The following is a 17,596-nucleotide window of genomic DNA, read 5'->3' as shown; positions in this document are numbered from 1 at the left end:
GACACGAGGGGATTAGCTCTGCTGAGAGAGGGTTTGTGGTTTAGCATCTCCTTCTCTGATAGCTGCTCTGAGCCCTGCAGTGTGTGACAGATTGGCAGAAATAGTCCCTCAGACTTCAGTCAGATCTCAGGCTCTAGTCCAGTCCTGAGCTTTTGTCAGTGTATATTGAAAATGTATTTAAAACCCAATTTCGTTGGCTGACAGCATGACAAGATGCCATTCCCTGCATTTTTGCTCAACTTCAGAGACTTTTCTGACACTGCTCAGTGTAGAAAAACAGGAGAGGAAATTGAACAGTGTGACTCAGGGTGAGTCTAAATGTATCATTTATGCTAAAGTGTGAGCTTAAGTGGGATATTTTTGAGGAAGCTTTGGCTGTTTTGTGGATGCGGCTCATTTTCCCTGCATCTCTCAGAATGTAGTTAATGATCAGTGCTCGATGAGGAGTTGATGATCATGGGCACTGCTTTTGTCTCCTACTGCTGGCATCAAAGCCATTCCCAGCATGGCTACAGTCCTGGTGTTTTTTTAAGGGTCTCCTTGGAAAAGTCATTGTTGGTAGCGGCCAGTCATTTTTATATATTTTCCATCAGCCTGTGTACATCTACGGGATGTCAGGCACTGGAGTTTGGCTGTCCTCGTGGCAGGGCTGGCTGCTATTAATGCTTGCCTGCGTAGTAGACAGCAAATAGATCAATAAAAATGCTTTCTCATGCCTTTCCTGTTTCTCACACTCTCAGCTTCAGAAGTGTTTGCCTAACCGTGTATCTTGACACATGGCTGTGCCACAGTCCTTCAGTTTCTCCTACTTTCTACACAAAAATGAAAGGTATCAAATCAACCAGAATTCTTATCCCCTGTGGCCAGGAGGTGGAATGAACTTCTTCCTTTTAGGCATGTATGAACCTTGAGTGATTCTTTCTCTTAAGCTTCTACTGTCTTTCTCTTTTATTGAAATTATTGACTGTCAGCTATCTGACTATACCGCCTCAAGTCTTCAAACTGAAGTGTTAACATCGACATGAAGTAGCTATTCTCATGAGTTGCATCTATCCAAGCAACTTCTTATACAGGTGAGGCTCACAACAATGATAAATGCTTCATTTGCCATTTGTTTCTCACACACAGAGGCAAACTCATTAAAGCTCATTGGGAAAAGATATTTGCCATGGGTTGTTAGCTACTGTATTTAGCATATAGGCAGCTGCTTCAGCAGCAGCTGCACTTACTCCAATATCTTCTCATTTCTTCTTTTTTTTTTCTTTTTTTCAACCTGAGATCATTCAGATGTTTGCAATATTTTTTATTGTGTTTTCAGAGAGAAGGAGGAGCAGGCCCATCTCATCTCAAAGATGCTGTGCCTCAGACTGTTACAAGGTCACTCCTAATTTAGCTAGCATAGATCCGCCAGGATAAATCAGGACCCCTGCAGGGCTCTTCTCATTGTTTGGCAGCTTAAAAAACAATCTCAGAAATGAAAGAACAGGATCTTCAAAATCTCTTTGTGTATTTGCAAAGCACTGTTCTTACAGTCTCATTTCTCTTTGCCTTGGTAGTGTTGCTGCCTTTTCACTTAGACCAACATCCTCATCACGCTTGAATACTGATTGTGAATAGGATTTTGAATCAATTCAAGAGTAGAATAAATCTTTAGAAGGATTTTTTTCAAGGACTGTTCTCTATGGCAAATTTAAACTTAATCCCATTTCCCATTAGGGCAAACTTTTTCACTGGGCTTCTGAGTAAAACGATTTATTTGCATTATTTAATGATGCCAAAAGGAGTGATGCTTTTTTTTTTTGCTTTTTTTTTTGCTTTTATTTTTTTTTTCTTTAGCTGAAGTGTTCTGACTGTGATAACACTGAGGATTAATTTTAGGAAAATAAATATTTATTGCATCATAACACAAATCTTAAGCTCATACATATTCATAATTAGACAACGGAAGGAGTTCAGGAGAGTAATTCCTAGTGGATTTTGGGGTTTGATGTTGTGGTTGTGGGGATTTTGTTTTTTAACTAGAAGTTCCAACCCTGAACCACGTGCTCTGTTTAATAACAGAACATGTCTGTGTAGGACAGTGGGATAAACCCATACAGCCCACCAGCTGCATGCTGGAGCGGATTATCCTGGTTTGCAGCTGGAATTGCAAACCAGGTTGTCCTGGTCTGCAGCTGGAATTGTTTGCTGCCCACAGCCAGGACTGGTCGGGCAGAGCTGCCCAGGAGAGGGTCAGACCTGGCCCAGGGCTGAGCTCCCTGGCTCAGGGGCTGGGCAGGCAACTGCTCGTGGCACATAACTGAGGGCCAGTCATGATGGATCCCCAAAGCTGTAAAAAGACAGTAAATTTTTCATGGAAGGACTTAATGGCCTGGAAAGCAATAGTAAAACAGAACCACAAAAAGGGTCTGTAAAGAAGAATCACTGAGCCAGCTGCAGGGATTTCCAGGAGTGCTGAGTGCAGTGGGGGCACCATGTGCTCCTCAGTAGCTCCCAACTAACATATTGGCTCTGAAAATGTCATTGATTAAATTTAAAATATGACTTGAAATGCCCTCAGTAGAACAAAAGCAATGCTTTCATTTCTGAGACATTGTTTTGTATTTTAATAATATATATGATTTCTTAAAAGTAGAACAGATTGCAGTTTCAACCAGTCATGGAGAAATTGTATTCTTCAAGGGAATTAAATGAGACAGAAACATCTTTATTTCAATTCATGTGTTACATTAATTTTACCTTTCTTTAAAAAAAAAACTTTAAAAAATAAAAGCAAAAGCAGAAAAAACAAGAAAAGCTGTTGTGAAAGCTTAGTAAGAGAAAAAAAAATCACTACAGAGGATCATGCTAAAAATCTTGCAGAAAAGAAAGTTATTACAGTCAAGCATGACAAGCCAAATTGAGGCAGGCTGAATGGAATAATCACCAAGAACTCTCATCCTGGAAATATAAGTATGGAAAATTTCAGGTGTAAGTTTTACCCTAGGTTAATCACACGCTCCAAATTAAATCTATTTAACATAAGGTCAAATTTTCTGTTCCCCTGATGCCTTGCCCAACTTTACTGGCAATTTTCCTAGCCCAAAAATTAACTTCACCAACTCATTAAAGCTTGAAGAGCTCTAGAGCAACTTTTTAATACAAATTAATAGCACCTAGTCAATTGGCAGTCAGTTAACCTGTGGTTAAAATAAATAAACAACTTGCCCTAATCTGTCCTTTGCCCTTCCTCAGGTCCTGAAATGCTTATGAAAAATGTGGTCATAACCCTTGGATTGAGGGCTGCCAGGCATGAATGCTGCCATCTGTTCCAGCACTTGGTGTTTGCGCTCAGGAGGGGCTTTCAGTCCATCTCCAGGGCTGTGAGTTCTGCAGGGTTCAAAGGCACTCACTTCATTTAGTTCAGTGTGTCAATGGAAGAATCAAACAGAGAAACTTGATTTTTCCCAAGGAGTCTAATTATGTTGGACACTCACCTGTCAATTGAATTAAGTCAAGTAGCTATGAAAATCTTCAGGCATCTATATATGCCTCCTATAAGGAAATAAAAAGCCAAAATGTTTTAAAATCAAAATTCTGCTTTAATCAAAGTAAGTGACTGGATGTTTAATGTAGAGGAGTAAAGGAGATGAATACCAGGCTGCTTCTTCCCATGCTTATCATTAAGCAGTGATGAGCATTCAGTGAAAAGACTATCTAGAGCTAAACCATCTTTCCTTTCTACAGCAAAACCTCCTTCAGTTCCACTCTGTCAAAAGATTAGTGATAGAGATGTGGTTGATAAATTTTCCTTTGACATAACTACACCTGTGTTTTTCCATGAGCACTGATAAAAACCTCCTTAATACAGCCTCCCAGGCAAAAATGTGTGGCCAGCAGTCTCCCTTTGCAAGTGCCTGCTCTGCCTGAAACAGGTTTTTTTAAGCACTAGAATAAATAAATAATTCTACAGGCCTGTGCCCAACAGTTAGTTTTAATGGCAGAATAAACCAATCAAGTGATTTTATGAGTCCCAGTTAAAAGTAATTATACACTATAAGTGTCTTAGGTAAGTAAATGAGTCAGACAAACCTGATAATGAATTGCTGCCTCATTGTGAGCTTCCTTTCCAGTGAATTCAGTCTCACCATGGCAGGACACTGTTCTGCATTGCTTTGCTCTCCACTGAGTCCAGCTTTGGCCCTGTTCTCATCTGTCTCACTCCATTTAGTGCAGGGGGTGTGGGATTCAGCTGCTTGCATTAGTAGGTGTATGGCTGGCAAAATTAGGATGACTTTAGGAAGCAAACAGCACTAATGGGAATAAATTTTGCTATTTCATTCTAATTTCACTGTGTTATTTATCCTAATGCTAGGGTGTTTACCCAAACACGAAGGACTGTCTGTGTGTTTATTGGGAAGCTGAGAAACCAGTTTTACAATAATTTGCACATCTTCAATAGCATTTTCAAGTGTGCATTTTCAGCAGAATGCTGATTAGCTCTCCTGGATGTAATAAGTGCTTTGGTTGGAACTGGGTGTCTTCAGGTAGTCTTGAAATAAAAATAAAGGTGGTGTGGGGTTTATTCAGCCTCTGATATTTAATTAATATAAAGTACCATCATTCTTTGGGCCCATCCCCATCCAGTGCAGGGAAGCAGTGGGGTCACTGCTGGAAACACCTTTGCCCAAAAGAATAATGTCAGAAGGGACCAAGGAAATAGTGTTTGTGGCCTTGTGAGCTGTAGTTTGCTATCACCTGCAGCTCATGGGAAAGTTTCGGGTAGGATAATCAAAAAGACCTGCCAATTTTTGTGGTAATTATTTTCCCAGCCACTTGCCAGTCTTCCTACTGAAACTCCCTGTCTACTGTTTGGAAATGAATTTGTCAGGATCAATGAGTAATTTGATCCACGTATCTAATTACCTTTTGCTTTGGTCTCCCCGCCTTGATAAGGACAGGAACCTTATAAAGAATTGGATTTGTTACTAGACTGTACTAATATTGTTAATGTATTCTATTTTTTCAAGTACATCAGTGGATGATGTACAGACTGCTTACAGGAGGAAAAAAAGTGCTATGCAAAGATATTAAAAAAATTCTACATACCAAGTAATACCAAGATTGATAGGAGAGGAGATGTTAGTAAATGTACATTTTATTCCACAAAATCTGCTGTCTTTATAGTACCAAGTAAACATATCAGACATTAAGGAATCCTTTGTTAATTGTGCTCATGCATATCACAGTTAGTTAACTATAGGAAAGTGTGCTCTTAAGCTGTGGCTGATTATTTTTTTTTTTTTTGTAACAATATATTTTTAGGCTGTTTTTTTTCATATAAATATAGCTAATGCAGAGTTTTGCCAAATCAAGGGTATTAGTTTGATTTTTTTTTTTTTTAACATCTAAACCACAATTTTGCTTTTTTGTTTAGTTATTGTAACAGAAAAAAAATGCTTTAAATATTTTTTTGTGAAACAAGGTTAGACTGGAACATCTGTCAGGTTTAATGGGCTCTAATCCAGAGGATCAGACCAGAGCAGCCTAATCCTCTCTGGGATGACTAGACCAGTAAATTATCCTGAAGAAGGGCTTTATTTCTGTAATACATTTTGCTTTGCAGTGACTGCAGGCCTGACCCTTTTAAGTCTACAGTAAATGCAGAGTAGCTTGCTGCAATAAAAGGAGCTCACATTTATTGTAAAGTAAGAATATGCACACTAGTAATCACCATGGAATAGATAATGTATTATAATTTCACATTCTTCCTTTTATTTTTTGTCTAGCTGACCTTTCTGCAGACAGCAGAAGTGTGAGCCTGAAGTTCACTCCATAAAAAATATCCCCATGGCTGAGGCATCCAGTGAGCTCTCCAAAGTTATCTGTGTAAAGAGTTCAGCACTCCTGTAGTATTTTTTCTTTCTCTCTCCCTCCTGTAATGGGAGCACAAAGTCCAGTCTGGTTTGTGACAGCCCCTCTGTGAATAAAGCCTGCTTTTAATCCAATTTATCAGATGTTTGCAGTAGCATTTGCATAGGCTTAAGGCTTTGGAGTATGGAGAAGATGGATTTAGAGAAATAAAGCTAGCTGATAGATGGGATCACTTATTAGAGATCTTTCATATAAATTATGAAAAATAGCTACAGTGAATTATAGCTGTAGGCTTTCAGATAATAAGCCTTTCAGGAAAAAAATAATGAAACTAAGTGATACTCAGTTCTGAGTTTTATTACAAAGCTGAATCATAATTCAAAGTTCTTTTAAAACTTCCAGGATGGTTTGCAAATCTTGATGAAAATGAAACTAAGCTTGACCATATTTAACCAGTTTAAGTGAGTTTTTGGCTGCTACTTTACTCCAGGAATATTCTTCTCCTGTAAGTTTCCAGCTTATTTCTGTCTGCACTCCATTGCCTGCTGCTCTCAAGGTCCAGAGACTGTAATTTGTTACTGTCAGTTTTTTGGGCAGTTATCCCTCATCAATATGGACAGGGCTGGGGAAAGCCTCCTTGCAAAATCGACAGTAACAGCCTGGCAGGCAAAAACCCAACAGCCTCTCTTCTCCTGTTTCCAGTCTCTGCTTGATGCCTCAGGTTTTAGCTTTTTTATTTTTCAGATTCTGTGCTGCTTTAGTGTGTGGGTATGAGCTTCATATCAGGGGATGGTGAGCTGTCTTCACAGAGTAGAGCAGCAAAACAATTCCTTCTCAAGGACAACTGATCCAAATCTCAGGCCCAAGAGCAGAAATCAGGTGGACTGAAGAGACAAAAACAAGCAGGATGGGACTTCATAACCTAAAGCTGTAATTGGACAATTAACTCCAATGTGCAAATGAAGCAAAACTTATAGAAGTGAGAGACCCTGTGACCAGTTGTCCATTTTGTGACCATTTTGGGTCCATCTTGGGTGTAGCCCTGGCTGGGCTCTTGTGCTGCCCAAGGTGGATCCATTGAGGCCTCCTAATAAATCCCTGCTGTGTTCTTTATCTCTGTCTCGTCTCTGATCTGGGCCAGCCTTCACAGGCATCATGCTCATCCTTGCAACCAGACTTTCCTCACTCCCAGTGACTCTGGGCTTTGCTCACTGCCAGCAGCAGGAGCAGTAGCCTCAGTCCCAGCCTAGCCCAGGGGATCCCACAGTGACAGAGAATCTCTTGAACACCATCCTTTAAGGGTGTTCTTAAGGGAGTTTTTGTGCGTGTGCATGTGAAATACAATAAGCTGAAGTCTTGAGGTTTGCTGTGCTGCTCCTGGAGAAATGGTAAATTTTTAGTTTCATTAAGTTTAGTAGCTGCATAGGAACATCTGCCAGTTTATTTTGCTGTATAAAATATTATACAATAGCAAAGGATGTGGATGATGAAGGAGTTTAGTTCTGTATCATGGTTTAAAAAAAAAAATTCTGAAAGGGAAAGGGTAGAAAACAGAGACTAAGAGTGGATTTGTGCACGGCACTGTGGTGTTGCATGTACTTGGATCTTTTGGAGACTATGGAAAGAATAAGCAGAGGTGATGAAGAGTAAGGAACTCATGAATAAACCAGAGTTATGTCATTCAGGGGGCACAACATGAGACAAGGTGTGCTGGGAGTACATGTACTTAACAAAGTATATTCCCCAGTCAAAGGGAATAAAAGTGTCCATGACCTTTTCCAACATGCAACAGCTGAAACCAGCAGAATGCCGGTGCAAAGCAAAGGGAGAGATGCTGAGTTAAGAGTCACTTTCCTCAGTTGTACAGATCAAAATCTTGCACAAGTTCAAAAGGTTGAACCAATAGAGGCATTCATATGTTCCCAAGGTCAAGTACTTCTGGTTCTTGTCACTTGAAAGTCCCTTCTCCATGCATGACTGAGCCCCATTATTGTGTTCCACCCCATCTACTTGCATTTTAAATTAAATTTAATTTAGATGTGTTGCCATTCTTCACTTACCTTTGAAACTTTGATGTACTATTGTAATGTAAATATAACCCTGTACCTAAAAAAACCCCAGCTGAAGGAATTTAGTGATAGAAACCCCAAGATCCTTTGCAGTAAAGTTTTCCATGGAGTTCCAGCGTCCCTGCCTTCATTAATATGCATTGGCATGCCAAAGGTAATTGTGTTCAGGTTAGGTTTTGCTATGAAAAAGGTATATTATTTCAAAAATTGTGCTTTAAGTCAAGGACACCACCAGTGAAGTTACATAACTTTATTCTAGGTATTTCAGAGCATTAGTAAGTCTTACAAAAGCTTGCTTGAGGGTTAATCAACAGCATGGTGTAAGACATTTATGAAAAATTATTATTCAATTCACTGTTCTTGTCTTAGGATCCATCACACTGATTCTCCTCACATATATACATATATATATATATACATATACATATATATGATGATATGTAGTATTCCAGAGTTCTGATAATTCCCCCAAATTCAGATTTTTTCTTTTTCGTGCTTTAATTATCTCAAATTAAGTGTCCTCCCTTTGTAGACTACAAGAATTACTTTTAAAGTGTTTCAAGGGAGTGTATCCCCTTAGGGTCTTCATGCTATTTCCACTGCTTTCCATACACAGCACCCTGGTAATACTGAAGTGGTTTAAAACCTGTCGTTTTTACTAGCTGATACCAAGAGCTAAGTACAGAATTTCCAGGTGAAATTTCCATAGTGCATAAATGTATTTTCAAGTGTAAAGGACTGCTATTTCTTGAAATAAAATGCTAATTCAGTTTGGATTTAAATGGAACAGATTTTGTGAAACATCAGTGTAGAAAAGTGTTAGGAATGTGTGAATTTGTCATGTGTCAGCCAGTATTCAAAACACCACTCTGAAGTGACTTGTGCAATTCTATTAATGGACAGAATTTTGGTGAGGGAGTACTTCAGTTTGGGTATGAATCAACAGTGTTTGCTAGCAGTCCAATCATGCTGAATTATAGTTAAAGTGCTACTTTAAATAATAAGTACTTTCTTGATATAGTTTTAATTTTATGACTACTGTTCCTCTCTCTTGAGAATAAACAGCATTGTTATGAAAACATTCTAATCTGATAAACATAGATTTTCCATTTTAAAGTCCCCAAAATATATTGGAAGTATATGAATTGTCAGCTGTGAAATCTGCAACCAAATATAGTCTTTTTCCCCAGATTAGCTCACTTTAGGATGTTCTGATTACAATATCAGAACTTTTATCTCAATCTAAATGAACCAAAGAATTCACAGTGAAGGAACTCTGAGAAACAAGTCTGAGGGGTTTGTTTTGTTGAGCAATATTTGACATGTTTGGGATTTTGATCTGAGATTCTATCCCAGACAGACTTGTCAAAAGCGGGAGCCATTGCACTGAGGTTATACATGCTCAGTGTTTAACTGGTGTTACACTAATCTGACATGACAGACCATTTCCATGCTCTTTCACAACAGGCCATGTTATCACTGGTGTATTTAGGGAATTAAAAAGCCTCACATGCAATTTTCTCATAAATGATAAGCAGAGTTGTGTGTGATGTATTGGCTAATGTATAGTAAACAGAGGGGTGTGTCCTGATATGGAATGACAAACACAAGGGGATGAAGATATTAATTACATCTCAGCTGTGAAAATGTTTCTTGTGTTTTATATGTACAGGCATTGAAGAAGGACCTAGTAGTTTATTTATTTATTTATTTATTTTTAAGTAAGCAGACTTTCTTGTAAAAGCCTTGTAACTAAATTATTGCCATTCTTATCTTCATGCTTATTGTGCTTGGGTATGTTACTGAGGAGTGAGGCTTGGATCAAAATGAACTTGAAAATAGCCTTCAGCATGATAAATATTAGTATTTAAATAGAACCCAGGGAAATCCTTCTAGCCTCTGACAGAGCCCTGAAGGGGAGCTGGCAACTGTATAGCAAACTGAAGTGTACAACTCTTCATCCTCACAGCAGATCCAGTAAACATGTGCAGTGTAACACAGCAAATATGGGAAGGATTTTAGTTACAGAGGTGTGTAAATGTTTACAAATATGATTAACTGCAGAGCACAAAATCCATTTGCAGCGTCAAAGGGAAAACTAAAATTACTTTTTCCTGCCCCCCTCCAGGATTATGCTGAAAAGAAAAACACGATAGCAAAAGCTCTGGAAGATCTTAAAGCCAACTTCTACTGTGAACTCTGTGACAAGCAGTACTATAAACACCAGGAGTTTGACAATCACATTAACTCTTATGATCATGCTCACAAACAGGTAAGAGAAATCTGCTCACTACTTCAGCTTAGTTTCAGATGGAATAGTGAAATAAGATGTCCTTCATATGAGCTGTGAAATCACAGCTGAGTTGTCCTCAATTGCAGATTCTGGAAAGCAAAATTCACTGTTTTCTTGGGAACAAATCTAACCGTGGAGATTTTACAGTCAAAAAATTCTGAGGTGGGAAGAAAGAGACATTTGAACAGTTTAATATTGAAGAGGAGCAGGGAACGGTGAATAATAATGAATAATATGATTAAAATTGTAAATGTATCATTTCCTTCTTACCAGTTTAATTTTTCACATAAATGCTGTGGTATACTTCAGGTGTAACTTACTGGGAAACATTTGTTGCAACAGATATACATAAGAAACTTGACATACTCTTTGGTAAACTTTTTTTTTTTTAGTGCAGATACAATTGTGAAATGGGCTATGACTACTTAAATTAGTGAAGGCACAGTTCTGAAATGAGCTATGATTTTATTTCAATGCACTGTATTGAAAAAAGTGTGTCGATGAAAGGTTTCTGTGTGTTAGCTTTAAAGCATCAGTATTTAGGTTTCTCTCACCACATTGTATCACTTTACCTCCAAGCTGCATGTCTTTGGTGAGATAAAAGCTGTGCTCCCACAGAATGAGAGAGGAAATGCATCCCAGGGCAACATCCTGATCTGCAGAGTGGTTAAATCTATTTCATTCAAAAGGAAGGACAATGCATCTTGATTCCCCTGAAGAGATATGTAATGCTAGTGCCAAGATATGTAATAACTGTACAGAAAATTCCTACATAGGCCACTTAGCTGGTAATTATTCTGTACCTTTTCTGGTTTTTTTTTGTTTTTTTTTTTTCAATCTGGTGAAATCATATGGTTTTGTATCAGGATTGATTGCTTTTATTCTAATTTAATCTCCCTTTTTCCTGTTATTCTGATCAGGGTGAACATAGATAAGCTACTACATGTTTTATATCTGTATTATATAGAATAATGATTTGCTTTTCTTTAGCACTAGTCCTTGAAACTTTTTTTTTCTCTCTCTCACTGGTATTTTTATTTAGCCATAATTTGCAATGTCAGTGTGAGTGTAGATTTAGTTTGGAGAGCTGTGAAGATGTGGACCTCAGCAGCTACCGCAATCTGTGAGAAGCTGGAGGGAAAGATACATAGATAAGAAATTAGCAGGTAGCTTCATTGCATCCTGTAGCTGTTTATTATGAGTTTTAGTTAAAGTACAGCTGGAATTGATTCTACAGGTGTTACATTCACACAGCAGCACATCACTGAGGGATGGCAGGAAAAGAGAAGTTATGGGCAGAGTCTTCCCCGCTTGACCTCACTTAGGATTTATATTTATTATTTTTTTAGTGCTGTGAAGCACTTTGAAATAATGAGAACCTGAAGGCTGCAGTCGTTATTCCTCTATTCAATAGTGATGAAAAACTGATTTTGAAGCTGAGGTCAAGTGTGAGACTGAACAGGAACTTTTTTCCAGTGTTTCACATGGTAAATGAGGCTTTGGGCAGGAGAAGATGGACACTGCACCAGCTTCTGGTGGAGCGTGGCAGATCCTGCCTCTCCATCTTTTCTGCAGGGGGTCTGTGTGTCTGTGTTCTCATGTGGCTCTGTGAATGCATTTGGTGAAACACAGGAAGCCATCCCCTTCCTCTGTTCAACATTCAAAAGTCTAATCTCCTTGCTAGGAAGTAAAAAAACCAACCAACCAAACAAACCAAACCAACAAAAAAAAAAACCAACCAAAAAACAAAACAACAACAACAAAAAAACCCAAACCAACAAAAAAAACAGTTTTCAGGTAGAAAAATTTTCAGTAATGTTACTGGCAAATAAAACTACTGATTCCTGAGATAAAATGTTGAGTTTAATTCTCCTGGAATATGTATTTTTGTGGTGGCTTCTATTAGTGCTATGAAGGAAAAACATTCCCCTTCCCATATTTTGGGTGGAAAAGGTGGCAGGCAGCATATGCTGCAGCGCAGACTCACTCTGATTGGCTCTGTTTTCAAGAACTTCATACTAAATGCTTTTTTTGGGTAGTTTTAATAAGCTTATTGAAGAGACGTGGAGGTGCAACTCTTGAATGCTCTGATTTTGTCCTGAGACTGCCTATATCAATGGCAAGTTCAGTAGAGGTGAGAGGAACTGAGGAACTAATAATCTGTCTTTGCATTTTGCTTCATATTTTTTATTTTCTTTTTTTTTTTCTTCTTTTTTTTTTTTTCTTTTCTATCACACCTTTCTACAATAATGGGCAGGTAAGGGAAGTACTCAGTACTTAGAGTTTCCCATGAGCCAAGGACAGTTGTGTGGCCACTGTGGTTTCAGTGATGCCAGCAGCCAAGAGTGGTTTCTATGTGATCAAATAGATGAAAGCTCTGCCTAAACCTCAGTTCACCCCAGCTTTTCTGAAAACCCATATTTAATCCTAAACTGTGCAGTCTGTTATCACACCGTCTAAGCCACGGGAGGGTTTGGCAGAGAAAATGTTCCTAAAAGCTCCTGTACCTCAATTCTATTGTAGAAGATTTTCTTTCCATCCAGTCAAATGTTGCTAGCACACAAAATTTACAGGATTTAAACCAGAAGATTTTCTATGTGGGTTTCCTCCACTGGCTGGGAGGCCCTGTGCTGTCAGTGTTGGTTGTGTTTTGATTTATTATGTCTTAACAGCTTCTGAACACCCACTCAGAGATAGTATGAGCACCTTCTGAGCAGTCCAGAAAGAAAGCACAGGACTAGGGTAAAGCCAATTTTATTTCCTAGGACCTGAAGGAGTTTAGTGTCTCAAGAGCTCCACTGCCTCTGTTAGTGCTTTCCTGTTCTCAGCTTTTACAGTATTGTTTGGAGAGCATATCTGCAGCCTTTATGAAACACTCCAGGAACAGCAACTTGCAAGCAGTCAGTGGTAATAGAGAAAAATGAACTCTCTGCTTTGCTTTGAAGGCTTAGACAAAGAAAAAACACCCTTAACAGAATAAAATGGTGGTGTCTTTAAAAGCAGCAACGTTCTGAGCTCAATACAGAGAGATGAGTAACTGAGGCAGAATTGCTATTATTCAATGTAGTAATGAGGGAATTGCTATTTGTTTGTCTAAACCAACAGAGTGTGGGATTTGAGACCCATGCCAGGATTTAAAACGTATGTCTGAGTCCATGCAGCATCTCCTCCATCTCGGGAAGGAGCTCTGAAGTGCTGAAAACCTCTGCCTGCACTCCTTGAGACACTGAGGATTTGATAAATGCAGCTGACTATTAAACTCTGAGATTCTGAGTTATAGCTGCTTGGCCTTGGTCACTTGTGCTGTCCTGGGGAAGAAATTTGCACCACACAGCTCAGTCCCCTGTGCCAGCCATTCCTCCAGAGACTTTTGTCACTACTGGGACAAAGAGGGTTTGAAAGTCTCCATCCCAGAACTTCTGATCAATCACTCAATACCACAGCAGCACGCTCGAGCTTGGTGTTCTTTGCCCTCCCAGGAGGACTCCTGCAAATACCAACCAACAGCAATAACAGCAAAAGCTGTGATAAAAAATAAATAGCCCTAATGTGTTTGCATCTACAGATGAAAATACAATCAATTATGTAAATTATAAGCAGGAATTTTTCCCCACAGAACCTTTAGGTCATTTCTCAAACTGTTTCTCTCTGGGTGAAAATGATCTCTGTGCTCTACAAATGTATTTAAAATTGTGTGCAAGGAATAATGCACAAATTATGCAGGAAGACTAAATTAGTAGTTGTTCCCTTTCCCTATTCCAGACACAGATTTCTCCTGTCCACATTTTTCTCCTCTCCTTACACCTTTTTCTTTGCACATTTTTTTGACATCAGTGCCAAATAAACTGGAGATAATCTCTATTCACAGTAGAGAATTTCAATCTCTAGTCAGTCAAAAGTCCAAACTTCAATAATTTTCATGTGTTTTAATAAATATTTTGTGGCATATGGGTGGAGAACAAGAAGTTTGGATTAAATGTGTGATTAGACATAACAATAATATAACCCTCATTCTTTTACTAAATTTGTACCTCCTATGAGGCACGTAAGGTATAAATTAAAAGCAATATAGCACATTTGGGATGCCACTATTCCCAGCAAGGATAATTGGATGTTAGCAGTTGTTTGAGCCTGCAATTTGAAAACAAAACAACGAATCCTTGTAGTCATCATTACAGCTCTTTTTAAAAGCTCTCATTGCAGAGTTATTCCCTCTGAAAAAGAAAATCCCCATCTCTTCTACTTGGCTGGCACCTGCAGAGGGTGCACTGCAGTGCATCTGCAGCTTCTGGCAGAGCCCAAGAGTTTGTGTCTGCTTGCAGGGAAATGGCCAAGTCCTGGGAGAGTGATACAGTGATGGAAGTGAACTCTTCACTGAGAGCCAGCAGGATTTTATGCTGGGTTTTTTCAGGCCTGCTTTTTGCGGGTTGGTTTCCCCTGGAGCTTTGGGAATCGGACTGAGGCAGAGGCAACATGTTCCATACAATTTTTTGAAATGTAGAAATAATGATTCTCAAAAAAACCTGCTGTCTTCTAGAGCAGTATGTCCAGAGCTTTGGTGTAGTACAGGGTAAAAACTGAAGAGTTGCAAGAATTTTCTGAAGATTTGCTTCATGAACAAAAAGAGATGTGTTGTGAGTCAGCTTTCAGGCCTGTTCACTAATAAGAGATTTCATGAAATAACTCTGCTGCTCTTGGATCAGGGAAGGGCCTGGCATGACTGAGGGGTGGCTGCATTTCTGCAGGGACAGTGAGGAAGGGCAGCAGGATGCAGGTGCAGTGCCAGCCGCTCCACCCTCTTGGGGAGAGCGAGACTCTGGCAGGGAGGCACTTGCAGAGTCTTTTTTTTCATGCCTTGCAAGTAAAAATAATTATCTGTGATACGTTTTGTTATTCCTCTTCTTTCTGTTTTTCTTTTCTTTGATGCTAAGTGACTTATTATTTTTAATATAACAGAGTCATTTGTTTTGCAGCTGAATTTTCTGGAATGAAGAAATTTTATATTCCTTCCCTTACTTTATCATGTTTCTCATGTTAGAGAGCTACATCTTGGTGTGTCCTTGTGGGCAGGCAGTCATAACTATCCAAGCACAGAAGAAATTCAAACATTTGTGTTTGAATCGATCTTGTGTAGTCCTTTCTTACTGTTATTGCTTTCCCAGAATGTAACTTTGGCATGTCTTCCTATATTTCTTTTTTTACCCTCAGGAAAACATACTCATCTTTGTAGCCTTTTTAAATATTAAGGGAACACAAACAAATGTTCAGCTGTGCATTCATATACAGAGATGTTTTTGTAATGCACATACAACCATGAAATGAGCCCCTCCTCTCCCTAATATACTCTGCTCTATCACTCTATTTCAGGGTTTTTTTTTTCCATTAAGATGGCATTATTTAACCATCTTTAGTTGGTTGGATTAGTGGTTCTTTGGGTTTTTTGAGTTTATTTTTTAGTGAAAAGCTTCCTTTTCAGTTTTAAGCACCTGTGCTGACTTTAATGTTAATAAGGTTCCTCACCAGGTCTATTAATTATAGCTCAGCACTGCTGGGAGCACTGGAGCTGAGCTTTGTGATGGACTTGGTGCTTCCTTTTCCAACTCTTTTAAGTAATGAAAACAAACAAAAAGCCTTCTGCTGTTACTGTGAAGACAAAGGCAGAAATGCCTACATGACAGGAGCCCACTGGGCCATGAAAGAGGGAGCCAGACTGAGGATCCCACTCCTCTGGGATATGGGATGTGTGTATTTTAAAATTAAATAGATAAGTTCAGTTCTTTATGAATATTTCAGTATATTTAGGGAGAAACTTCACACACTGGGTGAAAGAAAAAATCTGTTTTCTTTCCAGTTTTTCTTTTTTTATTTTACCTATAAAATTTAATCCCAGCACTTGGCTTCTTGATAGGCATCAGTGTAACAGAGCAGTTAGGCATTCTTTAGCTCCAAACTTGTCCTGACAAGTTAGATGAGGATATTTTTGAGTAAAGTATTAATCCAGCAAAATCCAATTTTGTTGCCAATGAGTGTTCTGTTTTCTCATTACCAAAAAAAGGAGACATGTCACGATGTCCCTGCCACAGTAATTACAACAGAAAAGATACTCTGTAACTTTTTCTGTTTTCATGTTTGGGAAATTCGATTCTGTAATAATGTTTGATTAACTAATTGACTTTTTTTTTTTTTCTGAAGAAGTGTTTTTAGAGCAAACACAATTACAGTAGAGGAATAGATACCCCATCTGTCCCACTAATAGCCTGCAAACAGAATATTAACCCCATGCACTGACACTACTGATTCCATGAGGAGCCTGTTTTTTACTGCAGGAGGAGCCTTACTCAGTGGCAACCCTTCCTCAGATAAGAAACTAAGTATTTATTCTCAGTTCTTTATTTTTTTTTTTCTGGTTTTGAATTATTGCAGCCTTCTCATTTCTGTCCTTTTCAATATCCAGATCAGCCTGATAACCCAATAAATCACTAACATTACATTTCCATACAAAAAAAATATTACAGTTTCTTTTCAACTGCACATTGCTCATTTATTTTCCAAATCTAGATTGTCACTTCAGTGAGGGGGAAAAAAATTACAGCACCAGTGCAAGGCAGGAGGGAGGGAGGAGTAAGGGACAAGAAGAAACGTTGCTTGCTCAATACATCCTGCATGTTCTTTTCCCTGGCACATGTTTATGCTGCTGTGGGGTTCATCCTTTTATTTAAAAATCTAATAATATATTTCAGTCAAACTTGATCAGTTTAAATCAGTTCATGAAAATTTCTTCATGCAAGTTAGCAGAACTTGGGGCTAATTTTTTAAAGTTTGCTTTACTATATCAGGATCTATCAGGTTTCTGCTGTTTGGCCAACACTATTGCAAAAGAAAATACTTTTTTTTCATGTTCATCAGTAAGATAAGAATGGACACTATAATTAGGACCTGAAGATAGGATAAAATACAGGTTTTTACTTTATGATCCTGAGACATTGTGTGTATTGTAATGCATCTTTTGACATACAATGTTTTGATGGGGAAAAATGATTAAAAACTTATACAAGCACGGGGATCAGATGATGGTTTACCTATCATTCACTTAGTTGTATCAGACAATAGATCAGCTAAGCAATTACCTACAAGAAAAATCCTGCTTTTTATTTCCCTTTATGCTTTAACAGAGCCAGTCTTCCACAGTTAATTTAAACTTCATTATGGCTGCAAAATTCAAACCAATCAGCAGAATACCTTTTCTGCAGTTTTCAGAAATTCGACATGCAGTTCCACTGCTGTCCTGAAAGGAATCAAGCAGATTGTAGATTAACTGTAAGTAATGAATAATGTGAAAACCATGTTGTTACTCCATGGTTTTGAGCTACACCAAGATGTA

The 17,596-nt window shown here is 38.5% G+C and overlaps 1 protein-coding gene across 5 annotated transcripts in view; it reads left to right on the top strand.

Moving 5' to 3' along the window:
- The window catches only part of ZNF804A (zinc finger protein 804A), a 229,914-nt gene that overhangs the window by 102,171 nt on the left and 110,147 nt on the right, over positions 1–17,596 (top strand). For all 5 annotated transcript variants that reach the window (XM_072931621.1, XM_072931619.1, XM_072931618.1 and 2 more), the window contains one exon: positions 10,051–10,194. In XM_072931621.1, coding sequence (XP_072787722.1) covers positions 10,051–10,194 — 144 coding nt within the window. The remainder of the gene's footprint in view (positions 1–10,050; positions 10,195–17,596) is intronic.

Source organism: Taeniopygia guttata, chromosome 7 (genome assembly GCF_048771995.1).
Source record: "Taeniopygia guttata chromosome 7, bTaeGut7.mat, whole genome shotgun sequence".
Classification (NCBI taxonomy): Eukaryota; Metazoa; Chordata; class Aves; order Passeriformes; family Estrildidae; genus Taeniopygia; species Taeniopygia guttata.
Note: the sequence above shows the minus strand (reverse complement) of the source record. Positions and strands in the feature narration are given on the sequence as shown.